General features: G+C 41.5%; 1 protein-coding gene across 1 annotated transcript; it reads left to right on the top strand.

Moving 5' to 3' along the window:
* Positions 1-27: 27 nt before the first annotated feature.
* On the top strand, positions 28-27,827 carry TICRR (TOPBP1 interacting checkpoint and replication regulator). The gene is made up of 22 exons (XM_035130983.3): positions 28-1,265; positions 2,081-2,366; positions 4,309-4,550; positions 5,088-5,322; positions 6,105-6,243; positions 7,484-7,626; positions 7,807-8,016; positions 9,254-9,387; positions 10,538-10,638; positions 11,176-11,269; positions 12,395-12,474; positions 13,601-13,840; positions 18,063-18,159; positions 18,401-18,464; positions 19,560-19,706; positions 20,252-20,342; positions 20,483-20,544; positions 21,913-22,053; positions 23,063-23,208; positions 23,435-25,523; positions 26,622-26,741; positions 27,413-27,827. Exons 1-22 carry the CDS (start codon positions 606-608, stop codon positions 27,526-27,528), a joined length of 5,637 nt encoding a protein of 1,878 aa, XP_034986874.2. The 5' UTR covers positions 28-605; the 3' UTR covers positions 27,529-27,827.
* Positions 27,828-27,892: the final 65 nt, after the last annotated feature.

The raw sequence follows: 27,892 nt of genomic DNA, 5'->3' as shown, positions 1-27,892 counted from the left end.
GAAGAGTGGAGAGGGGAGCGCGCCGGCAGTTCGACTGAGGGATGCGCGCAGGAGAGAATGGCGGCGGCGGCGGCTGCATAAGAAACGGGGACCTGTTTTTATTCTGAAGCTGTGGAGCGGGTGACACCGAAGGGGCTTAAAGAAGCTAGTGGGGCCCTTTTTAAGAATTGACAGTAGCAGTTAACCAAGTGCTCTTTTAGTATTTAGGGGGGGTTGGGGGGAGAAGGTGGCCTTGATTGGCGTGAGAGGAATTCGCAGGGGAGGTTTGTTAATGCAGGAAGCGGGGTTGGGGAGGGGCAACAGGACTTAAATCTTAAGGGAAACGTATTTTCACCCTCCCTTGGCGTCCCAGGCGGAATAGAAAACTCAGTTTGGCTACAAGCCTGGCCCTAATAATGCTTGCTTGGAAGTAAGTTCCCCCAGTTGCCTCTTCAGAGGGGCTAATCTTTCTTAAGGAAGTGTGCCCAGGAGCAGCCTTGGGATGCTAAGGCAAGGAGACTGAGCTGGATTTTTCCTTAGATTGCCTGCTGGTTTACTCTGCTGCATTTCCTGGACTGCCGGAACGCAGGCAGCATACAAAAAAAAAAAGCACTTTCTGTAGCATCATGACTTGCTCCTACAATGTGGTTTTCCTGTTGGACACTGCCAGTTCTGAGCCGAAGATTCACCTTCACCTGGGCACCTTGAGGATCTTGAACTACTTGGGCTGCAAGTTTGGCCTAGCTAAAATCCGATGGGGCTTCAAGTTCTTTGATTCCTTGGGCGCCCAGGGCAGAACTTCACGAGTGGGCAATTTCCGTGAGCTTGGATCCCGTAGTTGGGAAGAATTCGAGGAGGAGCTGGATGCAAAGTTTGGAAACCAGGACTGCAACCCAAAGTCATCTGGCTCGGTACCCCGAGCCACACTCACTCAAAACATACTGAAAGAATCATTACTCGACTATCAGTGGGACCTGCCTGAAATTGCTTCTCCATCCAAACCAGTGTTAAGAAACCAGAAAAGCAAGTTAACTGTGACCCTGAACAAACCTCCAGGGAGTTATATTCCTTCTGAGGGCTTCGTGAATGCTATTTTCCTCTTCTCTCCTTGCCCTCATTCCCAGAGGGAGCTGCTGCAATTTGTTTCTGGAAGTCCTCCTCATTTGTCTGATGAACTGCCTGCTTCACATGATCTGACAGAAAAGTTCATCCCTAAGGGTATCCGGGAAATGATGGCTAGCCAGAAAATCGCATTGTATTGGGTGGACACTGCTGACTGGTTCAAGGTAATATGAGAGAATTAATAATTAGGGATGTTGCATCACAGATGATTAGCCTGCCATCTTATGTGGCATGTTGCTAATTGTGTTTGTTTCCCTCTCTTCCCCCAAGAAGCACATGGTGTCAAATGCTGGGATTGCTATTTTATCCTCCTTTAAACTTGGTAAGGTAGTTTAGGGGGGAGAGAGAGAGAGATTGATTGGTGGTCCCATGGTGATGTGGGCTTTATGCCTCAATTACTATTTGAACCCAGATGTCACTGGTCAGGGTCCAATACTATCTACAACCCATTATGTCCCTCTGGTTTTCACAGATAGTGACACTACAAGGGTGTGCTTGTATAAGTGTGGAGTCCACATTATGAGATGTGCATAGAGCTGTGCATGTGGACTACTTGTTCACTTCAACAGAGATGACAGCTCTTAGCTACATACACAAATATGCATGCACAGAGCTACCTCCTGCTTAACCTCAGACCCATTAGGGTCTGTAGGGAAGCAGATGGTCTTTCCCCTGATTGCCTGGAGGTAATCATTCACTTCCACAGCAACCAGACAAGTTACTTTTTAGAAGCCTGTTGTTAATATATATGCCTTGGTTCTTTGCTAAAAACAAAAACAAACCACCAGAGGCTAACGTTCAACCAGCACTGAACAGTTGTTTTCATAGCAATATTTAATAACAAAAAAATGCATAATTGAAATCTCTCAGACCATAATATTTCTTTTCCCTCTGCTTGTAGACAGAATACATTGTATTATTAGCCTTTAATCATCTTACTAATATCACTAACCTGAGCCTTTCTGTTGCCTTGTTTCAGCTTCTTAGAACGTCAGACCACATTGGCTACTGGATGTTGGTTGAACTGATGCGCTTATTGGGGGGAAACATCTTGCCATCTGAGACTTTAATTCAGTGTTTAAATCACCACTGTACTGGGGGTACCGCTGACTTTCCTATGGAGCCTGGGTCCTCTGGGCAACCATTCACACCATGGACTACAACCTTGCCTTTTGATTCAACTTTGAACTGCCTGTTTACATCGCCTTCCTCATTGCAAGCATCCTTCCCTCATGTAGAAGGAATGTTGTACCTCAAATCTGATGGTAATGAAAGTTTTCTTTGGCGATCACTCGTAGCTGAGTAAGATTGTCTTCCATAAACATGGTTTTAAAAGTGAGTCCGTGAGTGACTGTGGAGGCCAATTCTGGATCCGCATGTCCTTCCACAATAGGGAGATAGGTTTCCGGGCGGGTATTGATCATGGTGTGGGTTTGCCAAGCGTGCCTTCCTCTTAGCACGTTTCTCTCTTTCATCCTGAGTTTGAGCGTCTTCAAAGCCCATGACACCTTTGGTAAAGGCTCTTCTCCAATTGGAGCGCTCGCAGGCCAGCATTTCCCAATTGGTGTTTATACTACTTTTTTTTATATACTTGCCTTGAGATAATCTTTAAACCTCTTTTGTTGACCACCAACATGACATTATCCATTTTTAAGTTCGGAATAGAGTAGTTGCTTTGGAAGACAATAATTGATAATGATGGTAATGAAAGTAATGCCTGGTTATAGCTAGCAAGTACTTCTTTTCCCTTCTCTGTACAGCGCAAGTGCTGTGAAAAGGATACATTATTCCAGGACTGGGTAACTTGTGGTCCTCCAGAAGTTATTGGATTCCAGCTTGCAACAGCCCCAACCAGCATGACAAGTGGTCAGGGATGAGCTGTAGGATCTCCATCCCTGCTGTATTCTTTTAAGTAGTTGTACTTTCAAACTGACCAATCAAATATTTTCCAAATTGCAGATGTTTCTACATTCTACAACAAACAATTAGGGTAACAATGAAGCTGTACTCTGGAAAGCTGCTGTCTTGAGTCTTAACTTAAATGTGAGATAGTTCATCTTATAGCTTAAACATGTAGCTTGTTTCTGAGAACATCCTTATAAGAAGACTGAGAGACAGCAAATGTAATACCAGCATTAGTATTATTTTTGAAAGGGGCTTGGGGTGTTACACTTAGAGATGTAAAATTTCTGGAAATTTTGAAGTTCGGAAAACCCCCGTGTTTTTTTCTGTTTGGTTTGGGGGGGGGGGAACGGAAATTTTCAGGAAAAAAATGCTACATTAGGACTTTTTTCTTTTCCAGATTGAAAGTCATTCTGTTACTTTAGAAACATAAAATATAACTATGGACAATTTTAATGGGCATAAAATTATCATGACTAGCATATTAAAAATATAGTGTATCCAAACAATTATTGCAAACAGAATTTACTTTAAAAATAATATTTCTTTGTATTTGTGACAAATGGAGCAACAATCTCCTGAAATGGAGCAACAATCTCCTGAACTGTTTACTAGTTTATGTGGAACAAAAAAAAACCTCCACAAAACTATTTTTAAAAATCCAGAAGTAACAATTATTCATATTTCCTCTTCACAGTATTTTAAAAAACATTCTCATTAAAAGAACGGAAGAAAGAACAGAACCAATGCATACCACACGCATGCAAAAACAAAACTGAAACCTTTTTCTTTTCTGGTGACAACAGCACCTCCTAAAGGAAGAAATGTATCTTGTTCTTGCATTGGAAAGTTCAGTTTGTAACCTAGGACTTGCTTGTCCTCACAGAAATTAGAATAATCTGATACCATAAATAATTTATAAAATATTTGAACCCCTTATCTTAAAATATTTTATTCATCATGTTAAAATAAAACATTCCATAATCAACTTTTTATTTTTCAGGAAAAAACAAAAAAGGTTTCAGGAAAAAAACAAGTTTTTTTCCGAATTTTTCTGGGGTTTTTCCAGGCCTTCATATCTCTAGTTACACTAACATCTGTCTCAATTAAATTTGTAAGAATCTATTCCTAGGTATAAGGATCATTTCTATGCTTCTCAACCTAGTAAAAATCTAGTGTAAATCTCTTTATTTTTTTCATAGTCGCTGAGTTCTCAGTTAACTAATAATTTATTTCCTGCTTTAATTATTTCTCTTCCATTTTAAAAGCTCTTAAACCTTAACTGTTGTGTTTCCCCTTAAACAGGAGTTGAAGAGGCACAAAGCTGTGGTGTGATCTTGGAGCCTCTAACTCTAAGCCAGAGGCACCTCAAAAGTCCAGTCAATATTACTCTGAAATGCACTATGACCAGCTGGAATGCAGTGCATGCTGGGAGCTTTCACACACAGAGCTGGATACTGCGGAACACATTTTCAGGACTGTCAGTCCAAGAGACTTCATTGTTTCAGCAGTTGGTAAAATCCCTCCTGGCACAAGGGCTACACATGGTAAGGATTGTGGCTGTTCCAAATAGCAACTTTCACCTAGCTGTGAAGAGCTAACTAGTTTTCAATATTTATTTGTCACATTTATGACTCACTCTACTTGTTGAGCGTTCAGTGGTACATGTATCACTTTTTCTAGGGGATATCTTATATTAGCCAGAGTTGCACCTTGCAAAACCTCAGATATAGAGTTGAATTAGACATTTTGGCACCATTCTCTAGTCCAGGGATTACCATACTGTGGTCTGTGAACTGCTAGTGGTCCAAGAACTTCATTCAGGTGGTCTGTGGTGTATCTATAAAAATACTTTTACATATCCTACAGCATCTAGCACAGAATGCATTATCCTTTCCACAACAGGCAGAAAAGTCATTAAGTGATTTACCAAGATTCTGAGCAGTTTTCAAGTGGTTCATGTTTTCTGGTCTATGCACTACAAATACTGAGGGTTCCCCTGAATATGTACTGAATAATGTTTCCTTCCTGAGCAAAGGTAGAGCTGCCTACATGATATTTTTTTTTCTTTACCTGTTTAAAAGGTTGCTGAAGTGTCTCCATCTGGGGCCTATTGTCCCTGTACTGGGATTTTCTCTCCCACCTCGAATACCACTGCAGTTCTTTCTTTGCTCTGTGCTGAGAGAGCACCAGAAGTTGAGAGAGCCCTCCTTCAAACAGCTCTAGAAGGGAATCTTTTGAAAGAGGAGTCTAGCCTTCCAGAAATCGTGAGCAGTGTGGTAAATCAAGTTGGTGATGACTTTGATCTAGCAAGTTCTGGTACGTTTACATGCTTCCTTGCTTAGATCTTTCCAGCAAACCTCACCCATACTGTTTCATCTGCTGAGGAATCCTCAGGCCTGCTGAGGATGGGGCCAGAGTGGTCTTCACCTTGCCATATTCTTCCTGAGTGAATGGGGATGCAGCCTCCCAATGGCCCTTGGTTCCATAGTTCCAACAGAAATCAACCAGAGTTGCTTCCCTTCAGTTCTCCACTACCAGTGCCCTACTTGAATTGAGAAACATGCCCTTAAAATAACCCACTTTCTCTTGCAGCTGCACATTGCAGGGGAAGGTTGGTAACAAGGAGAAAGGCATCTTTAATCAGAACTTCACATTGCAAAACCCCAGATAAGCCTCGAAGAAACTCCAGTGTTTGCTGGAATATAGCTTTAAAACCACTGATCTAAAACAGCGATGCCCTGCCTGTTTAAAGTAGTTTAGTGTAGTGGGGGGAAAGGAATCTAATGTCTGTGGTGTGTTGGGGGCGGGGTGTTTGAATCTTTGCTCTGCTTAGTTTTCTATAGACTCATCCATATTGTTGGAAAGTAGAATTGTATGCAGATTACTTGGGAAATGAGGTCTTTTGAACTCTATGGGATTAATTTCTAAGTAAATGAAATAAAATACCACCTTGAAGTATTTTATTAAAGAAAAGTATGGTATAATTACTAGTTAAATAACTAAACAAACATGCATAACATTTGCAGCAAGTTCATTCCTAACTGTGGGATAGACTGCAGCCGTTATAATTCTTGGATGTTTTTATTCTGCCTTTGCAGGTCCAGCAGAAGCACTGATTCCAGAGTGGGCGCAGCAGGAGCTGTCCTGCACCCACCCCTGGAGTCCTGCTGTGATTGAAGGCTGGTACTCTTTCTCAAACCTCTGTGGAGCAAGTTCTCACTTGATGGAATCATTCAGGTGATTCTTTTTTGCTCTGCCTTCAAAGCCAGTCTAATTTCGGGAAGAGCAGATCTGTGATCTGGAGGGTTCTATAATCAGCCTTACAAAATATACAGTCGTACATTGGAAGCTGAATGGAATCCATTCCAGAAGTCCGTTCTACTTCCAAAATGTTCAACTTCCAAGGCACAGCTTCTGATTGACTGTAGGAAGTACCGCCGGAGGTTCAGCTTCCAAAAGAACGTTCACAAACCGGAACTATCACTTCCAGGTTTGCGGTGTTCAGGAACCAAAACGTTTGACTGCTTAGGCGTTCGCCAACCAACTTACAAGTGTATTTGCATTGGCTATGCCTTGTCAGTTTTTTTCTTCTGCACATGATCTTTCCATGTTAAATAAATGCAAAATTAGAATTATAGAATCCTAAGCATCTATTAATGCCTCTGCAAAGGACAACATGAAGGCTACTTAGTGGGGATCAAAACATAGAGTATTATCTGTGTTAAAGTTACGTTGTTATAGCTTGTCTCAGTGGTTTTGAAATGAATGCCTAATTTTGAGTGGTTACATGAAATAGACATACTTAGTAAACAGTCCCTTTATTGACTGGTTAGATGGGTGAGGGTACAGATATATGAGGGAGGTTCTGGTGACCGCTTCTCTTCAGGCTAAGGGAGAGTTCTTATGAGAAATGGTCCCATCCCATTCTTGCCTTGGGTTATGCCATGGCATCAAGATCAAAGGGAGTCTGAGTGGGGGGAAACATAAGGCTTTTATTGTGCCTGCTCCCTGGCAAATGTTCCTCAAAGTTCCCCAGTGGCACTTGGCTGATAAGAATGGGGCTTGGGTATGGGTGTCCGGTTACTTTTTTCAGAGTCTAACATGAGCTTAATAAATGGCGATGCAGAAGCCTAGATTGAATCAGCAAGCATTCCGTGAAGGTGGTCCCAGCCTCGTCGCAGAGACTGAGCTATGAAGTAATGAGCAAAAATAATATTTACTCAGTAATACAGACCAATTTTTAAATTGAATTTTAAAAAATATGCTTTTCAGAGCTTCACATTCCAACATGAATGAATATGTCTTATTCAGACAAGAGTTTGGCCTCAGATCTAGAATGACTAGGAAGACTTGCAGAGTTCAGTGGAGCTTGTTAGACACGCTACATATTGCAAGCTTTCGACTAGTGGAAAGGAAAAATCTTTGCCTTTGCTGTCAAAATAAGATTTATAAACAGAAGGAATCTTTCCCTACACAGGTTGCTGCAGGCAGGGTCTTCTACTGAGGAAAAGGAGGCTCCAAAGCATGAAAGGGAACTTACCCACTGTCTGTCTGAATTTTACCAGAAGAAAGCCTCTGGCATCTCTGCTACATCCCAACAGCGGGATCACAGGAAGAGACGTATGCACATTCAACTCTCACTTGTCCATCCTCTGTTCCATTCTTCATGATAGCTGCCCTTCTTGTGCTTTAATAAATACCCTACTTCTACTTGATTTTTTAAACTCTTTTCTTCTGTTGGATATGGTGCACTATGATTTCTCTAACTCAAGTTATGCCTATGTCTATTGATTTGAGCAGGCGGAGTTCCCCGGACTCCTGTTAGGCAAAAAATGAAGACCATGCCTCGCTCCCTTCAAATGCTAAATGCTGCAAGGCTAAATGTAAAGGCTCAAAAGTTCCAGCCAGATGGAGAGCTGCCAGTCAGTGAAAATGTTTCCCAAAAGCTATTACTGAGAAGATTGAATGATAAAGTGGAAGAAAGGGGGGAAGCAAAGAAAACCAAGATAGGTATGTACAAGATGAAGTCATTTGCTTATCCTGTGTTTTGGAGAGTACAAGAGAGAGGCTTTGTAGGAGAAGCAATGGGTTTTGCAATGGCTTCAGAAGTAGAGGGGGAAGAAAAATGTTTAGGATATTCTAGCTATAGGAGCATGAGTAGAAGGCACTGTTCTAAATGTAGTAGAATTGTGGAGTATTTCTTGCTGCTGGTGGCACCAGTATGGGAACTGGTGCAATCTGTGAGCCAAGGTATGAGAAACCTGCAATGGTGGAATTGCTTTTTTATTGCTCCCTCATTGGAAAAAGCATTTATGAAAGAACGTTCTTTAATGTGTGGTGGACCTGTAAAAGGGTAAAACAGTATTGGGAAATAATTTATAATGAATTGAAAAAAAATATTTAAAAGCACCTTCCCCCCCCCAAAAAAAAACAACAGTCCTTTTTGTTGGGGATAATTCAGACTGAAATTCCCACGTGTCAAAAAAGGTTATTTATGTATGCCACTACTGCAGCCCATGTTTTGTTAGCCCCCAAATGGACAACGAGCGAGGTCCCAACCAAAGAAGAATGACAGCTTAAACTGATGGAATATGTTCAGCTTGCGGACCTAACGTACAGAATAAAAGAACAAGAACATTCGTTTAAAGAAGATTGGAAAATGTTTATTGAATATATGGGGGGAAATTGTGTACACTTGAAAACTCTGGCAGCATTAAGAAATATTCAACAGTGTAAACAAGTTTTGATGGAAGTAATAATAGAATACTGAATGGTTTAGTTTATATAAAATATGCAGGGATTTATGCTATGTAAAATGAATTATGGGAAGAGAAGAAGAGAAGTCATTGACATTTTAAGGTTGTATAAATGAATATTCCAAATTGTAAAACAGAAAATTTAATAAAAAATTATATTTTTTAAAAAAGGAAAAGGCATTTATGGTTGCCTACCCCATGGGGTAGTCAGCACGGTGTCCTCCCGCTGTGGTCATACTTGAATTCCCTTAGCCCCAGCCAGCATGGCCCAGTGGTTGGAGTAATGAAAGTTGAAGTCCCATCTACACCTGGAGGACACCATGTGGCTACCCCTGGCCATTCCGTTCTTTTACCTACTAGAGCTATGTGTTTAAAATAATCCTTTAGCACTGTTCAAGTACTTGATTGCATGAACTGTTCGTGGCAAGTTCTTGATTCAACCTCCCCCCCCCCCCCACTTTGGTTTACCTATGTGTGCATTTGTTTTGTAGGCTTCAGGACTGAGGAGGAGATGCTTTCTTTTATATCTACAAACTATCAGAAGGCGGTGACGAGCGGGGAGAATTTGTTTGCATATGCCCAGGAGACGGTGGCAGCTGTTAATGCGTTGCAGAAATCAAATGAGGTAGGGTAGCTAGACATGCCTGCTTTTCCATTTAAATATAAATATATAGTAAGGGGTTTGGAGGTGGGGGGAATGTACATCAGGTTCTTAAAACATGAGACTGTTTCATGCTTTTTTAGAGTTAAAAAGATGTTGGAACGGAAATGGAAGAAAATGCTGGTTATTCAAGCAGCAGCACCAATGAGGCCTTTCTTTATGGATCTCTGTGTGCCTGCAATGAGCACAATTTTGTGGGACACAGATGTCTTTTGCTGTAAAACATATGATCCATTTACCTCTTTTGGTAACGTGCTTTGGCGAAATTTTGCTGATTGGTGTGGGTTTTTTTGGCCAGTTTGCATTCCTCTAATAATCAAAACAAGGATTCTGTTCTTGCACAAACCAATATACTTCACCACAAAAAGGAGGTCCCTTTCAGCTCAGCCCTAGATTATTCATCCAGAGCAGGGTTTTTAGAACATGTTGCCCTCTAGATGTTGCTGGACTACAACTCACATCAGCACCAACCAGTATGGCTAGCAGTTGGGGGTGATGGGATCTGTGATCCGCCAATATCTGCAGGGTCAAATGTTCCCCACCCTGATCCGGGGCAATGAATTGCAGGAATTGTGTTTCAAGCACAGTAGCAACGTTCCCAGTGTTGGATATATTTCCTGGTGAGAATAGAGTGTGTTTGCTAAGGTCAAATTAGATGGCATGTTAAATGCATGGTTGCGTTTAATGTCTCATCTTGTTTGGTGCTAAATCTTGCCAGTAGTGGCAACTACACATTTTTGTATTGTACATGCCCTATTCTTAATAAATCAATTTAAAATCTTTAATCCTTGAACCTAGTTGTTTGTCTGTTGCTATTTGAGTTTACATGTTGGGTGTAACTGCACTGAACCTAGAAAATACTTGAAATAACTAAAGTTGGTAGGAAGCCTCAAGGTAAAAATCCAGTGTTCACATTTTATATCCTAACACAAAAACCCCTAGAAGTCTTAACCCTGTTGCTCCTGAATGTCTCCTTGACACTGATCATTCTGTCCACTCAAATATTTCATTTTGCCCTTGCAATTAAACAGTTCACCTATTATTTCATTGTGTTGCTTCTGAAGTTGCTGTCTGTCCTCAGAGCGTTACATGCTTTCTGATTTTGAATCTACAGGCAACTGGTGTGGATACAATCCGAAGCAATCTCCTGAAAACCAGCAAAGCTCTCCGTCAGCAGCTTGGCAACGATCCTGATAAGGAAATCAAAGTCAGAGAGTACGAGACGCTATTACGTTCCCAGATAGGTTGTTCTGATAATTGTGGAATAGACTGCTGTAGTGCTGAAGAGATTGCCTTACCAAATTCACTTGTGCAGTAGTGGAGGAATTCACTAGTGAACGCATTCCTACAAAAATAACAATTACCCTTTGTTTTAATTTTCAAGGATAGCTTTGTGTAGTGGTGTGTACCATTCTAGATAAAATGCTGAATGTGTAAGCAACCTTGCAAAATTACTTCATGTTATCTGTTTTACAATGTTTGTATACTGCTTTTGATAGGCAGATATCACCCTTGCACTAACAAACCACAATACCAGTCAATATCCATGGTATCTTAACAATAATGTGTGGCTCCTTGCTAAGCTTTTTGGAAGATGGTGGCAGCAAGGAAGGCACTGGGTGGAAACATTTGTAGCTCTTCCTGCTGCTAATGTCACTACTATGGTACTCTCAGCAGGCGATATAAAATTAGCAGCACGGCATACCTTCTCTTCCATTCATATTTCCCTTTCCCTCTCCCTCTCTTTAACAGGTGTCAGCTTCAGGTCTATCTGCGCCTTGAAATGTGCCTGCAATGCCCTTCTTTGCAAAACAGCACAGATGGGATGGAACAGCTTGTGGAAGAGGTAGATGAACAAGCCTTGCTCTCTGGGTTCCAGAAGTTGAAAACAGCCATTCTCAGCCAGCATGTGAAATCTTCACATCTCGATTGCTGTTGAGCAGCAACTATGGTCTCGGTGACCCGGCCAGCATATAATGTGGAACCAAACAATAGCTTAGCACAAATGAACAAATGTGCCGCTTCCTGGTGTGAAGATCACTGCCATTGCACTCTTCCCCTGGTCGTGCTGCTGCTGGACTATCCAGGGCTAAGCTATTGTTTGTTTCAGGGTTAATGTCCAAACCCGGGCTCGTGCTTTATCTCATTCCAGACAAGTCACAAGCTTGTAACCAAAGTTTGTTTTTAGTGTACCACTCTTTGCTTGTCTGGGAGAGACAAGACATGAGGCCAGGTTTGGGATGCATTGCTAATTTTAAACATTGACTTAACCATGTCAATCAATTAAACATGTCAACTTTTTCAGAGAAAAATCATTGTTAACATTTGTTAAATACTTTTTGCATGAAAAAGAAAGTGAATTACATTTGGATTTGAGGATTGAAGATAAGGTTTGTTTTTAGAAAGGGGCTTTGTTGGGTGTTATATTGGAGTGGATGAAGTGAATATTTTGTGTGTGTGTGTGTGTGTGTGTATCGGACAGATGAAGAAACGGAAGTCCTCTACCTTCTGATTTTTAAAAAAACCTCTTTTCTATTTTTTCTTTATTTCTCTCTTTCTTTTTATTTCTTTCTCCTCTTCCCTTGCCACTTCTCTTTATGTGTTTTACTGTATTAGTTTGGACAAAAAAAGAAAAGAAAATATATTTTATATTAAGTTTTGTATTTCTCTCCATAAGCCACGATAAAATGTATTCAAATAAACAAACTTTGACTTAGCCATGGGTAGCATAGGTCTAGGAGAGGAGCACAGTGGCCATAGTGTTCACCCCAGGAACCTGCATGTTTCCTCATTTGTGCTTAAGTCAAGGTTTGGCTTGGTTATATCTAAACAAAGGTCCTTGAGGCCATAGTAGAAACAGCAGAACTGCATATTTGTTTGTTCATGCTAAAACATGCTTTGGCCTGGCATTACATGTGAACTGGCCTGCTATCACTGACCCTTGACCAATTTTTTGCCACTCAACTCACAGATGACAGAGATGCTGCGGATTTTGTGTTTGACTGAAGACCCAGGATACCTCGCCAGGTTTTTGGAAGAAGTTGTAGAAACGTAAGTGCTTTTGTGTGCTGGCTAATTTTATTCATTTACAAAACGACGAGTGGAGCAGGGAAGGCTGAACATATTCTGTTATGCAGAGGACTTATGCAGAGGACTTGAGAGCTGCATGACTATTAATGCAGAATGTGAGCTAAAGAGCTGGTTATCTGAATTGCCAGTATTTTATATTTACTATTCCTAGGCTCATTGCAGCCTTTCTGAACCAGAATCAAAATAAAATGGACCATATTTCAAAAACTTCTGACTATTTAAATAGCTGGGGATATGTCAAATTAAGTTTAGGCTGTTTTTTTCTTCTTTAGCTCCAACAAATTTATTTGGGGTTGCATCCAATGTTAATCTTACTCAGAGTAAGATTTAAGAGCTTAATCTAAATAATACTTTGGTTTCTTTTAGTTGTTTGTTTGTTATTTATGTTTCCAAATATAGACCAGAGTACTTGGGTAGTACTGTTACTTGATAGAATGTAGTAAATTTATTTCTTCACTTGTAAGCATACTTATATACCATCAATTCATTAGAGATATCAGAGCAGTGTGTAACAAATCTGTAGGTGGTATATTGCTTTATTTCACTGGTTAAGATTTCTACCCATCGATTTAAATTGGCCCTACTTTTGAGCAAACATAGAGAAGATCTCAGGTGGCACAATGGGTCAGTGTGGTTCGAGCCCACCCAGGGGGTTGAACTAGATGACTCTCACGGTCCCTTCCAACTCTATGGTTCTATGATTCCAAGATTGCACTGTTAATCCACTGAAGGCACAACAAGTATTTTGGTTGCTCAGCTGGATACCTGGTTGTGTGAAAAACTTTCTGGCTGGGCTAAATTGTCAAATTTAGGAAACATAACTCAGTTGGGAAAGGGGGATAATCGGGCTGGTAGTGAGTGAACATGGCTTCTGATTTATTTATTTTTATGACAGATTTGTATGCTTTCCATTATTGCCACAACCACCCCCTTTCTTCAACTGAAACATAGGTATACTCTTAAAAGCAAGAGCTTGCAAGTTTAGTAATAAAGTCAGGTGCAGAATTTGGTAACAAAATCTCACAAAGGTTAGAGCCTTTGGTAAGTAGCATGTCTGATGTGTGCTTGTGTTACGATGTCTCTGTAGGTACCTGGAATCTATGCCAAAGACCCTTGGGGATTTGTACTACAGCTTGGGGACACAGATTCCCCCAAAGCTGGCCTCTGTCCTGCCAGCAGACTTCTTCAGTGACGATTCCCTCAGTCAGGAGAGCCAAACTCCATCCCTGCCTCCTTCTGCATCCTCAGTTCCTGTTTCCAGAACAGCTTCCTTAAGTACCGATGCAGAACAACTGGAAGAACTACGCACCAGATCTGCCAAGAAAAGGTGATTGCAAGGCATAAACGGCATTGATTTAAAATTATTATTATTATTTTTTAAAAATAGATATTTATTGATTTTCACAATAGAAAAAATAGAAAAAGGGTTTACAAAAAGTTAGAAGGGGTGGGGGGGGATATGAATACAAAAAAGCAATATACAGAAATCAGGAAAAACAGAAAAAACCACAAAATAGAAAAAGATAGAAAAACTATATAACTTCTCTTTATCACAGTGCATATTGGGACCTCCTCGGGTTCCCGTCCCTGTGTTTTCTCAAACACACTTCTAATTTAGCAAATTCTACCTCTAAATATTCACTTTTAATCCTAACTTTCTTATTTTCTATTCTAGAATAACCTCTTTTACCTAATCCACAGATTTATTTGCTACTTAATTTCTATTCTTAAAATATTACTTTAGCATAATTTTTTAAATACAATTTAAAATCTTTCCATTCTTCTTCCATTGCTTGTTCTCCCTGGTTGCGGATTCGTCCGGTCATCTCTGCCAGTTCCATAAATTCCATCATCTTCATCTGCCATTCATCAATCGTTGGTAACGTTTGCTGCTTCCAATACTTAGCAATCAAAAGTCTCGCTGCTGCGGTGGCGTACATGAAAAAAGATACCTTTCTCTTAGGAATTTCCTTCCCTACAATGCCCACTAGGAATGCCTCTGGTTTCTTCACAAATGTGCCTTTTAGCACTTTCTTAAGTTCATTATAAATCTTATTCCAGAAGTCATTCACCAGTGGACATGTCCACCACATGTGGTAAAATGAGCCTATTTCTTTCTTACATTTCCAACATTTATTGTCGTTGTTGTGGTAAATCTTTGCTAGCTTTTCTGGTGTAAGGTACCATCTATACATCATTTTCATTATATTCTCCTTTAATACACTACACGCAGTAAACTTAATGTTTTCCTTCCACAACTTCTCCCAATCCTCTATCATGATATTATGTCCCACATCCTTTGCCCACAAAATCATAGCATTTTTAGTTTGTTCATCTTTTGTATGCCATTCTAGCAGCAATTTATACATTCTCGAAAGTATTTTCGTCTTAGGTTCTAACAATTCTGTTTCCACCTTTGACCTCTCAGTTTGGAAACCAATTACTCTATCCATTTTAAACGCTTCATTTATCTGATGGTATTGGAGCCAATCATCCAATTTACCTTTCAATTCTTCATATGTTTTTAATTTAAATTGGTCTCCATCTTGAATCAACAAGTCTCTATATTTCAACCAACCGGTCTCCATGTTTAATCTTTTACGAACCTTGGCCTCCAAAGGCGAAAGCCAATTTGGCGTTTTTCTTTCTAATAAGTCTTTGTATCTGGACCAAACCTTAAACAATGAATTTCTAACGATGTGCCTTTTAAAGCTTCCATGGGCCCTAACCTTATCGTACCACACGTATGCATGCCAACCATGAACATTATCATAACCTTCTAAATCCAAAATATCAGCATTTTCCAATGTAAACCACTCTTTCAACCAGCAAAAGGCAGCTGCTTCATAGTAAATTTTAAGATCAGGTAGAGAGAAGCCTCCTCTTTGTTTATCACCAGTCAATATCTTATATTTAATTCTTGGCTTCTTCCCTTGCCATATAAATTTTGATAGCACCTTTTGCCATTCTTTAAAACAACTCAGCTTTTCAATTATTGGTAGTGATTGAAATAAAAACATCTTTGGCAATACATTCATCTTAATCGTTGCTATACGGCCCAACAAAGACAATTTCAGGTTGGTCCACATTTCTAGATCCTTCTTAACTTCATTCCACACTTTCACATAATTATCCTTAAACAAATTTAAATTTTTTGCAGTCATATACACACCAAGGTATTTCACTTTTTAAACAAAAGATAAACCAGTTGTTTCTTGCAATTTCTCTCTCTCTTCCTTATTCAAGTTTTTATCTAATACTTTAGTTTTTGATTTGTTCAGTTTAAAACCTGCTACCCTTCCAAACTCTTGAATAACTTCCAGAGCCCTCTGTACACTGGACTCTGGATCTTGTAAAGTTAACACCAAATCATCAGCAAAGGCTTTAAGTTTATATTGTCTCTTCCCTACAGTTACACCTTTTATTTCGTCATCTTTTCTAATCCTGTCAAGCAGGACTTCCAGGACCGATATAAAAAGCAAGGGAGAGAGAGGACACCCTTGTCTTGTACCTTTCTCAATTCTAATCTCATCTGACACCATATTATTCACGATTATCTTAGCTTTTTGATCTGAATAGATTGCTTTTACTCCATTCAAAAAACCACTGCCCATTTCCATTTTTTCTAAATTTCTTTTTAAAAATAGCCAGGAAATATTATCGAACGCCTTCTCCGCATCTATAAACATAAGAATGGCTTTTTTATTTATCTTCTGCTCCAGCATTTCCAAAATGTCGACTATGTTCCTAATGTTATTTTTCAAATGCCTCCCCAGGAGGAAGCCAGCTTGATCTTGATGAATAAAATCTTTCAAAACCCTTTTCAGTCTGGAGGCTAAAATGTTTGCAAATATTTTATAATCCACATTGAGTAATGATATTGGGCGATAATTCTTAACTTGCGTTCTATCCGTGTCTGGTTTTGGTATCAGAGTAATGTAGGCCTCTTTCCAAGATTCGGGGGCCTCTCCTCCATTCAAAATTTCATTGCATAAATCCTTCAAAGGTTGTACTAACCAGTCTTTCATTGTCTTATAATATGCATCTGTCAAACCATCCGGTCCTGGGGTCTTGCCCGACTGCATTTGTTGTATAGCATATTCCACTTCTTGCGTTGATATCTGTTGGGACAGTAGGGATTTGTTCTCTTCTGGGATTTTATGCAGCCCAAATTTGTCCAAGAATTGCTCCACTTCCTCTTTGTTTTGATTTTCCTGTTTGTACAATTGTTTAAAATACTTCTGGAAAGCTTTTTGTATCTCTGTCGGGTGCTCCAGATGCTTTCCATCTTGCACTAGACTTACAATAGTGTTCAATTTCTGCCTCTTCTTCAATTGCCATGCCAGTAACTTTCCACATTTATTTGCTGACTCAAAGGATTTCTGTTTCATCCATTTAATTTTGGATTCAATTTCTTGATTCATCAATTTAGAAAATTGAACTTGCAATGCCTTAATTTCTTTCTGCACCTGTTGATTTTTAGGATTTTCCCTCAATTTCTTTTCTTTTTCTTTCATTTGATTTAGAATCTTTTCTTTATTCGCATTGGCTTCTTTTTTCTTTATAGCATTTTGTTGAATTAGAAATCCTCTCATCACTGCTTTACTGGCATCCCATACAATTTTTTTCTCCGTTGTAGTCCTTAAATTTATCTCAAAATAATCTTTCAATACTTTTTGGGCTTTCTCCACTACTTTCTCATTTCTTGTTAACGCGTCATTCATTCTCCATCTGAAAGTTCCCTGGAGAGATACCCTTAAGTCTAGTAGTACAGCATTATGATCGGAGCAAGTTCTTGGGCAAAACTCAACATTATTTATTCTTGGTCCTAGCTCTCTTGTAATCCATATGTAATCGAGACGACTCCACGATTGTTGAGAATTTGAGAAAAAAGTCTGGTCTTTTTCCAATGGATTTTTCAATCTCCAAGTATCAATCAGATCAAAATTTTCAATCAAATCAAAGAAAGACTTTGGTAGTCTTCCTTCTTTGGTACAGGACTGTCTTTGTGATCTGTCCATTAATGTAGAGACCACTCCATTCATGTCTCCCATTAAGCATAATTTGTAATCCAAATAGTCCAAGAGTTTATTATGTAGTTTCTTAAAAACTCCGATTTTCCATCATTTGGTGCATAGACTCCCAGAATTAAAAAATTTTCGCCTTGCGATGAGATTTCCACTGCTACGTATCTCCCTTCTTCATCTTTAAATATTAACTTTGGCTTTAATTTTTCTTTCACGTAAATCACCACACCTCTCTTTTTAACATCATCCGAAGAGATGATTAGACTGGGTTGCAATTTCTTTCTGAATAAGGAAATTCCTTCTGAGGTTTATCAAAGGATATTGCAAACATTTCAAAGGTGGGTCCATGTGGGTTTGCTTGTTGGTGTTAGATTACCTTGAGGGCAGCGTGGGAGAATGTCACTTCATATTAAAAACAATGAACCTTATTTCAAGGTGGCCGCGTGAAAAGCCCCTACTTTTTTTAAAAAATGTTGAAATGTAATTGTGTGGCTTGCTCAAGATTTTACTTTGTACTTCTAGAAAGAATACTCTGGCCAGACACCGGAGTGTAACAGAAGCATCGCAGAACTTACGCCAAATAGAGATTCCTCAAGTACCCAAAAACCGTACGAGGAAGGTAACGTGTTTTTTCCTGCTATATCTTTCTGGAAAACCTGTTTGTATAGCCTTTCTGAAATTCTGATGTTAAACACCTTTATATGGAAAGCTGTTCCACTGATTTAGTTTTCACTGGAACGAAAATAATGGAAATCCATTCCAAATAAATGGATTTCAGTTTCTGGCATTATTTTTCCCCCCATTACCTATAAATAGATGTAATTTTGAAGTCTTTCTAATACTATATTCTAATAATTTAGGACAGCTCTCATGTGTGCCTTGATGTGAAATCAGTACCATCTGTACAGAAAGTGGCAGTGCAAGGTAAGCCTCCTCTTCCTTCCTTATTAGAGAACTAGATGTTAGGGGTGTGATCTGATTCAGATTAATCCCTTGGAGGGATTTCGGGCTTGTCAAGAGGTCTGCATAAAGTGGCATTTATCCACCTAGTAGTGGACCTATTAGTTAACAATTTGGTGAGTTTCTTCCCCAGGGGCATCTCTCCTGTCCTCAATTTTCAGACCAATTGCCCACAATACACTAGGAGAAATTCAATTATTCCTTTTTTTTTTAATCCGTCCCAAAACTGTAACCACTGAAGCTGACTTTCTCAAATTTGTCACAGTGCTTGCCCTTTATTGATTTATTTAAAGAATATCCATATATGTTTTAAAAGCTTTGTCCAGGCTTATGAGGATGGAAATAATTATATATTTTTTATTATAATTTTATATTTACCAAACTTTTCTCTTTTGATCCAACAATAAGTGCCATGAAATGTGCATTTATTGCCAGTCCCTAGTGTCTATTGATGGTAATCCAGAATGTATCGCTGAATTCAGGTTGTGCATTGTGAAGTATAAATGCTGTGTAAAAAGTCTTGCTGGAATCTGAGGGGAGAAGCAATTTGTATTTCAACTGCGTTCAACAGGATACGTGGTTCAATTCAGCAGCGATGCATTTGGGGTCTATGTGATTCATATTCTGGATCTTCTAAATTTCATTAGAGTTAGATCCAATGGTAATCCTACTCAGAGTGTTGTTGTTTAGTCGTTTAGTCGTGTCCGACTCTTCGTGACCCCATGGACCATAGCACGCCAGGCACTCCTGTCTTGCCTACTCAGAGTAGAGCCACTGAAATTGATGGACATGACTGACTAAGCCCATTAATTTCAATGGGTCTACTTGGGATAGAATTTAGTTGGATACAACCCAGCATCTCCCTTTTGGTTCTCTGTGTGTCCAGAATTTAAAACAAAGAAAAATGTTTAAATATGAAAAAAAAAAAATTAATCTGACCCTTTATATGAGTTGTTGGATTTTGAACTGCACAAAAAGATCATATTGTCTCAAGAGTGTTTTGTCTTGTGAACAGCAATCAAAACTCAGTTCCTTCTTTTGGCTTTTTAATGCTTCCAGAAGTGACAAAGGTACGAAGGAACCTCTTCAATGAAAAAATGCTTCCTCCAGGCAAAAGATCCCTATCAAAGATTCCTCGAAGCCAGTCAGTATCAGCTGTAGAAGGTTTAAAAAACAGGCGGAACCGAGCTAAGGAGTGTGCAAGAGGTGAGAGGTTACTTAAATGAGTGCTTTGCTAAACAGGCAGTGACTGTTGTGCGTGCGTCCGATCTGTGCGCAACACATGCATTGCTCCAAACCCAGAAGTGACCCAAAAACATCACAAAAGGGGATGAGGTGGGGGCAGAACAGGGCGTTTGCAGGGTTTTTCAATGGTGTTTCAAATATATGCAATTTCACTTAAATGTGTGGTGCCTTGGAACGTAACTCCCACTTCTTTTGTTGGCTTATGTAGGATGGATGGGGCAAAAGGAGTAAGTGGGAAAGTATGGAACACCAAGGAAGGTGTCTACTATGGAAGGGTTTAAGTGAATGTGGAGCCAGGAGGACCTCCCACCCCAGAGCAGTCAAAGGGTATTTTGGAAGTGATGGGAAGGGAAAAACTTGAGGGGGGCTGAAGCTGTTTGCAATCTGAAAAAGTACTTGCTTCTAAACTTCTAAACGTCAGATATGTTATCCTCACCTGGTTTACACAACGCAAGTCATTGTGCAGACTTGCTACATTGTGATAATTATTCTTTGGTCTTTTTCAGATAATCTCAAACTGCTGACCAAGAGTGTGGCAGAAACACCATTGCACAAGCAGATCTCCAGGCGGCTGCTGCACAAGCAGATTAAAGGCCGGTGAGTCAAGGCACCAGATTCGCTGATCAAGCAACTTACTGTTTTAGGTAGAAAGTGGAACTTTTGGGGGGGGTAGCTTTCTGCACTTAGATGTCCTTTGCCATTGTGCTTGAGCTTCTAAAGTGGTGTTTCCTTCATAGGAGTTCAGACCCTGGATCTGAAGTTGGCATTGTAGAAGAATCTCCTGAAAAAGCCATACCATGTAGGTATTGATTGTATGTGACCTTTTTATTTGCATGTTTGGGTAGCTCCAGCTGGTTGTTTGGCTGTAGCAGAAGGTGGCAAGAATTCTGATTCTTATTTCATTTTTATCCTACCTTTCGTTCAAGGAGTTCGGGACAGTTTACAGTGGGTGTGGGGAACATGTTGGATTCCAACATCAGTCATGGCCATCCAGCATGGTCAATGGCAGTCCAGCAATATCTGGGAGGATCACTGGTTCTCCCTCCATTTTATCCTCTCAACACTCCTATGAGATAGGTTAGACCAGGCATCCCCAAACTGCAACCCTCCAGATGTTTTGGCCTACAACTCCCATGATCCCTAGCTAACAGGACCAGTGGTCAGGGAAGATGGAAATTGTAGTCCAAAACATCTGGAGGGCCGAAGTTTGAGGATGCCTGGGTTAGACTGAGAGATAATGACTAGTTCACAGTCTGCCAATGAGCTCCATGATTCTGAGTATTTCAGCCTACGTTTCCTTGGTTCTAGCCCTTTTAGGTCAGGAGGGGAAATCAAGCTATGTCTCTCCTTTTTCCTAATAAACCTACATGCTCCTTAGCAGCTTTGCACATACTTCATTATGTACAAACAAAGTCAGGAACAAAAATGGTTAGGTTTTTTTGGGGGGATTGAAGCTGTCAAACATTTATCGCTTCCTTGCACAAAGGGAGGGCCAGGGAGAATGGAGGCGAAGGCCCTGGTGGCTACATGAGATTTCCAGAGATGCTGATTTTATTTTATTTTATTGAGAGGAGGGAAAGAACAGAAACTCAGTTTCCTGTAAATTCCAAAAGCCCTTTGTAGTATTTTGCCAGGTTCTGGATCTTCCCCATATTCTGTCATACACTTCTCCATAATCCAATTTAGAATTCTTAGGGTGTCATATTTTAGGATACCAGACTTGGCATTCACGACAAGATAACAGGTGTGTGGTCTATGCCATGGCTCTCCAGATGTAGCTGGACTAAAAGTTTCACCATCTCTGAGCTGGCCATACAGACTGGGGCTGATGGGAACAGGAATCCAGCGACTAAGGTTCCCTAGCCCTTAGTCTGCACGTAGCCTAGCAAGAAATCCTTTTGTTTTTAGGTAGTTAGGGCAAAAAACTTGTTACAGTGAATGAAGTATATTGGTGGCAATCTGCTGGAGATCAGCAGCCAATGCAAAACCACGATTTTGAATCAAAAGATTATCATCAGAAAACTTCGCTGAATTTTAATTATGCTTATATGCTGAGTTGCAGCACCAGTTCTTAGGTTCCCCTTTATTGGTGGCACTGACTTGGTACTACAGTATATGGCTGTGACTTTAAAGACAAACCTTGTTTCTCCCACATACAAACTCAAAGGTGGATTAAGAAGAAGTCCACGGATCAAGCAACTTTTACAAGATAGAGCAGTCTCTGGTTCCTTCTACTGCTCTCAACCCAGCAAGAAGAGTGTACAGCAAATGCCGTCAGAAGCACCTGATGTACAAGATGATTTAACAGGTATGGAAGCAAGCAAGGGATTGCTTTGGGTTCCAGGGATTGATGACTAGATTGGCTTCAAAACACATGAGAGTTCAGTCAGAGGCAAAGTAGATGCTGCTTTATTTTACCTGCGCGTTCATACTGTGCTATTTGCTCTACCTGCAACTTTTCTGTTGTTTATTTGCCTGGGAAATTTTGTACTTTTCTTCTAATGCTTGTTTGATGTTGTACTGTCATGAAAAACTATATAAATAAAAGGTCATTTTTTTAGGCAAAGTAGACATTAATCTACATCTGCTGGATGTTCAAGCTCCCTTATCTTTCTCCATCAAATTGATTAGCCAAAAATAAGGATAAATGAGAGGTACTCGTTTCTTAAATAGACTGATTTTCACACAAGATCAGCAACACACAACAACGTGTGGCGAGCTTGCTGCATCCTTTCTTTCAGAATATTGAAGGGAGAGGTAAGCAAGCCTCCTTGGGTAGGGTATTCCACAGCTATGGTGCCGCAACCTAAAACTACTCTCCCTATATTTCCTTGGAGGCAGACAGCCCTGCTTCTCAGTGGTAGATGGATTGGTACAGAAAATTACTATCTAACCTGGGTCCTACTCCTACTTTCATTCATTCCTTCTACAGGCCTCCTAATCCGCTAGTGATATTCATATATCTGCCATAAGTACATGATAGAGGGCAATTTGAAGCAGATAGTAAAAGGGAGGTCTAACCTTTCCCTGCATGCTAACTTTTCCTTCCAGTTGCAGTTGTAGGAGATACCAGCCACTTCTTGTTGCTGCTGAAAGTAATTAATCCACTTTGTCACCGCAGAGACCAAGGTTTGTATGGCACGGTCTCTCAGCGTAGCAAGTCAGTCATACATTTAGACATCTACAAGTTGGAAATGTTTGGTTTATAGTTACTAACTAGTTCATGCCAATGTGGGTAGCCAGGAACATGCCTTAAAAGCTTGAGCCTACAGCAGCTGCCACTTGTGTGGACTGTTTGCTATATTTTTGTTTTCCAGGCTTGGCATTTCCTCTTGTGAAAAAAGCCATTCCGTCCCCAAAGAGCCTTCTCTTTGGAGCAGTTCTTGATGAGCTCGGTTCTGAAGGGATGGAGTCACCCAGAACAAGAAGAAAAACTTTAGCCTCCAGTGAGCTTGTTTATCAGGTAAAATTGCTGCCTTATGTTTCTTTCCATACCTACTTATCTAGTCTATATGCCTTCTTAATTTCCCACTTCTGTACATATATTAATGTACAGCATTAATATATAATATCATTAGTCAAATACATAAGTGATTCTCTAAGTTGAAATGATAAGCTCAATATGTAGTCTGTTCTGTTACTGTAGTCCTAGATAAAAGCAGTTATCCATTTTCACTCTCCTTCCACAGACACCAAGGAAAGCATCCCTTCGGTCTTCGCCAAAGCTCTTAAGTCCCCCTAATAACACACTGAGAAGAACTCCTCTGGAGAAGCTACAGCAGACCCCCCAAAAGAGCCAAGCCCCAAAGCATTGTGCAGCCAAAAGTTTGGGAAATTTATTCTCACCTTGTAGACAGAAGAGCAAGTCCTTGCCTGAAGCCACTGAAAAGAAAGGGGATTGTTTTGCACGCATGGCTCTGATGAAGGAAATATTTTATTCCCCGCACAAGGCAGCACAGCTGCAAACCCCTGGAAAGCAGGCAGGGGGTGAGGTGCCTGATGATGTATTTGCTTCGCCTGCAAGTGGTTCCTGTTCGGCAGCTGCTCTGCGCTCCCCATTCCCATCAATTTCACCAGGAAAGTGGCTCTCACAACTGCAATCCCCAAGGCGCTCCTTGAGAGTTGCCCAGAGAATTGCCTCTCCAGCTTCTGCCAAGAACCAGCCTCTTGAGGTAGAACAACTTGCAGAGCCACTTTCAGAAGTGACACCCACAGTATTCAGAGGCAGACTTTCAGAACAGTCTTTGAGTCCAAAGAACACCAAGCTTAGTGAAACCTTTCCCCCACCTGGTTATCCTGCTTTGCTGCCCGATGTTGACTCATTGCCATATAGCCCACCCCCAAATGCCACATCCACACTTTCTCCTGCTGGGACTTGGGATCTGCGCAGGAAGTCTTGTACTCCCCGAAAGACTCCTTTGAAACACCAGAGGGTCACAAACATGTACCCAGCCAAAGCCCTTCAGTCGCCTGCCTGCCTGCCTGCCGAGCAGCATCTGTGCTATACCAACTTGAATCTTTCTGCTAAAACTGAAGCAGAAAGCAGCCCCTCCACGAAGAGACATGGAGTGAGGACTCTAAGTAAAGGGAGGGGGTTAGACAGACACCTGCCTCCTGAGCTCTCCACAAAGGACCACATGCTTCTCCCAGATGCTGTGGTTCTGTGTGAGCGCCTAGATGCTTCCTCTCTAATCAATGTGTTCGCCGTTGGCAGTTCTGAAGCAGAAGGCGGCCCAGGTACAGTTTTACCAGGGGAGAAGGCAGTAAGTCTGCAGCCTCTGCTCCTACAGAGCCCTCCTGCATGTGACCAGGTCTCCTTGCCTGAAACCCCAAAGTCTGGCTCGTGTGCCTATTCACTGCGCCACACCCCAGACAGAAGGCAGCGGGAGGCTGCAGCACGGCTGGGGAATCCCGAGAAGGTGGCAACATTCAGCACACCTAGGACTAGTCACACTCTGCCTCTGGCAACGAGCGTACCAACTTACGAGATTGAGCTCGAGATGCAAGCTTCTGGCCTGCCCAAGCTCCGAATTAAAAGGGTTGGCTCTGAGCCAGCTTTGGATCCTCAGGCTCATTTGCAGTCTGGACAACCCAAAGGAGATGAAAGCGATCTTGCTACAGGGGATCTTTCCGTGACCTGTTGCGGCAGGCACTCTGGGAAACTGGAAACTGTCTCCATCTCGCCATCTTGTAATCGCTCTGCTCACAGTACCCCTGCAAAGTTTGGGGGTGGGGGACAGACCTATATATGTCAGTCGTACACTCCAACTCACTGTCCCCCCAACGCTACTTCCCCAACCCAGGGCAATGTTGGCCTTCCCTGGACACCTTCTCCAAAGCATAAAGGGAAAGTGACCCCTGAAGCGATCAAGGACTGGCCGCGAAGGAAAAGGGCCACTGTGGGCTGCAGCAGAAGCGAGAGGCACGTGGAGGTGGCTGGGGAAACTAGAGCTTCCAACCTTCTCGGCGTCAATAAAGCACTGCCCTTGGGGGACTTTGAACTTGAAGGCATCTGTAGGCTTCAGGACCAGTCGCCTTGCAGCGATGCAGAGCCCAGTGGAGACGAGAGCACCTGCAGAGGGACCCCATGCCTAACGTTCAGAAAAAGACCCTTTGGCCACATGTCTCCCGAGGAGGAGGTCGGCCAGGAAGTGAAAAAAAGGCACTGCGCAAAGAGGGGCAACCCAAATGCAGCCGAACTGCTGAGTACAGGAAAAGGTGTAGCGTCTTTAAACAAGACAATACTGGAAGAGGAAGAGGAGGTCTTCGGCATTTCAGGTAATTTTGGACTGAAAGCCAGCTACAGTGAAAAGGAACAGAGTAGAGCATAGGTCAGCAACGTCCGGCCCATGGGCTGCATGTGGCCCATGGAGGCCATTTGTCTGGCCCACGGACCGCCCATGAACAGAGCCGCCCGCTCGGCAAGTCTCCTGCGTGCTGCACTAAACCGGCGCGGTGCGGTGACTCGCCGAGCGGCGCCAAAAATTGTGTCTGCGCAGCCGCAGAAGCGATTTCTGACATTTTGGACACGGGCAGCGCGGTGCCGGAAATCGCTTCTGCGCATGTCCAGACATGATTTTTGGCTTCTGGACATGCGCAGAAAGCATTGCCAATGCCTGGAATACAGACAGAGAGGAGAAAAGGCTCCTTTGCGACTTTCCACACATACCTATATTGCCCTAGAATTGCCCTCTGGCCAGCCCTACCAGCACACCAAGCAAGGCTCAGTCTTTTAAAAATCCCAGCTGCAGGAACCATTCAACAGTGTACCTGCTTGATTGTGGCATGGTAGATCCAAAGGTCATGTCTTTGAGAAGGGCCTTGAATCAAAACTTAATCTCTTCCAGCTCTGATTTTATGAACTTTCAACTTACTATCTTTTTAAAATTAACCTGCATTGCAATTTACAGGGTTAATAAACAAGTCCAATTGCTTCCCTATTGAGCTTGTGGTACTTTTTTCCCCACAGCAGTTTTGGAGCAACACACATCTTGTGTCAAGGGCTATCAGTGGATCAAATGTTTTTATGCACACTTCATTGGAAGTAGACTCCATTGAGCATGGTGGGACTTATGAGTAAATTTGCATAGGATTGTTCTGTTAATTTATTAAAGGCAGATGGCTAAACAATCAATTTGCATATTACTAAAATGTTGACGAGTCCTTTAGATATGCCTTAACTTTCTTTCAGTATTTTAGAATTTAATAAACAGAAGGTTGCACTTACTGTTCAAAGGAAGGATCAAGCTGTAGTTGATTAACCTTAACCCAAGCCCTATTTCTGCCATTTTGCACATATGAATATTGCATAGCTACCAGAAGTGTTGGAACCTCCAACCAGGGTTTGTGTCTAATATCTTTTGGCACGTCTCCTAGGTATGACTCCACCAAAGTCTTCAGGGAAGAGTACAATCTCTGCTACTGGACTTCGGGCGCTGACACAGTCCCCGCTGCTCTATCAAGGCCACACCACATCCCTGAGGAAATGGCCCACAGGTAAATGAAGTTTATTTGAACCCCTGAGTGGTGTTCAAAAGAAGCCTGAACTGCAAAGAGCCAAATTGCCTACACAAATATAGTCCAATAGGGACGTGGGTGGCGCTGTGGGTTAAACCAGAGCCTAGGGCTTGCCACTCAGGTCGATGGTTTGAATCCCCGTGAAGGGGTGAGCTCCTGTTGATCGGTTCCTGCTCCTGCCAACCTAGCAGTTCGAAAGCATGTCCAAGTGCAAGTAGATAAATAGGTACTGCTCTGGCAGGAAGGTAAACAGCGTTTCCGTGCACTGCTCTGGTTCGTCAGAAGCGGCTTAGTCATGCTGGCCACATGACCCGGCTCCCTCGGCCAGTAAAGTGAGATGAGCACCGCAACCCCAGAGTCATCCGTGACTGGACCTAATGGTCAGGGGTCCCCCCCCCCCTTTACATAGTCCAATGGTTCTTGTAAGACCTTCCTGTAACAATAAAATACCCAGTTCCCTTGATAGCCTTCATGTCCTGTTCTGCGAGAACCTATTCTTAAACTGCTTTGGGTTCTTTCACCAGCTATTTGATATTTTGCTCTCTCTCGGAAAGTTGCTGTTCCACAGAGGGGAATAGCTAACTTACAACTGCTTGCCTCTCCTGTCTATGCCTGCCAGTATTTTTCATATTATTGCTTTTCCTACATAGGAGACAACAATGATGCATTTGGAGCTGCAGATGAAGACTTCCCCCCCTTTCACACTACAGCCATGAAACAACATTCCATCAGGAGGACCTACTCACGGAAAAGGCTGCTTCGCTGAACCTGGGAAGAAGATGATGAAAATACTTGGGAGCCTGATGACAAAGCCATTTTGGATGACTTTAAAACCAAAATTAAGATAATATTGCCAGCCACAATGGAAGCACCTCTTGCTCATGAACTCAGTTTTGTTCTAGTACCGGAAGTGAGGAGAAGCTGTACTGTCCCCATATAAATTTAAGCTATGAGCATGCCATCATAGGGCTCCTCCCAGAGTTTCAGCACTAAAGGATATAATGATGGGTGAAACTGACTGCTTTTAAAAAGTACTTTTGTAAAATAAATTAATATGGTAAGTTGCTTTTATAGTACTGAAAGAATGTTCTTTATTTGTGCTAGCTAAATACTAGGGAACTGAATATCTT

The sequence above is a fragment of the Zootoca vivipara genome, chromosome 13, assembly GCF_965207765.1.
Source record: "Zootoca vivipara chromosome 13, rZooViv2.hap1.1, whole genome shotgun sequence".
Classification (NCBI taxonomy): domain Eukaryota; kingdom Metazoa; phylum Chordata; class Lepidosauria; order Squamata; family Lacertidae; genus Zootoca; species Zootoca vivipara.
This window is presented reverse-complemented; position numbering and strand designations above follow the sequence as displayed.

Excerpts from the sequence above, each read along its gene's own strand:
- TICRR (XM_035130983.3), top strand. The coding sequence starts at position 606 with ATGACTTGCTCCTACAATGTGGTTTTCCTGTTGGACACTGCCAGTTCT. Across the intron at positions 5,323-6,104 it reads CTTTGATCTAGCAAGTTCTG|GTCCAGCAGAAGCACTGATT; the intron begins GTACGTTTACAT and ends CTGCCTTTGCAG. Across the intron at positions 22,054-23,062 it reads TGTACAAGATGATTTAACAG|GCTTGGCATTTCCTCTTGTG; the intron begins GTATGGAAGCAA and ends TTTGTTTTCCAG.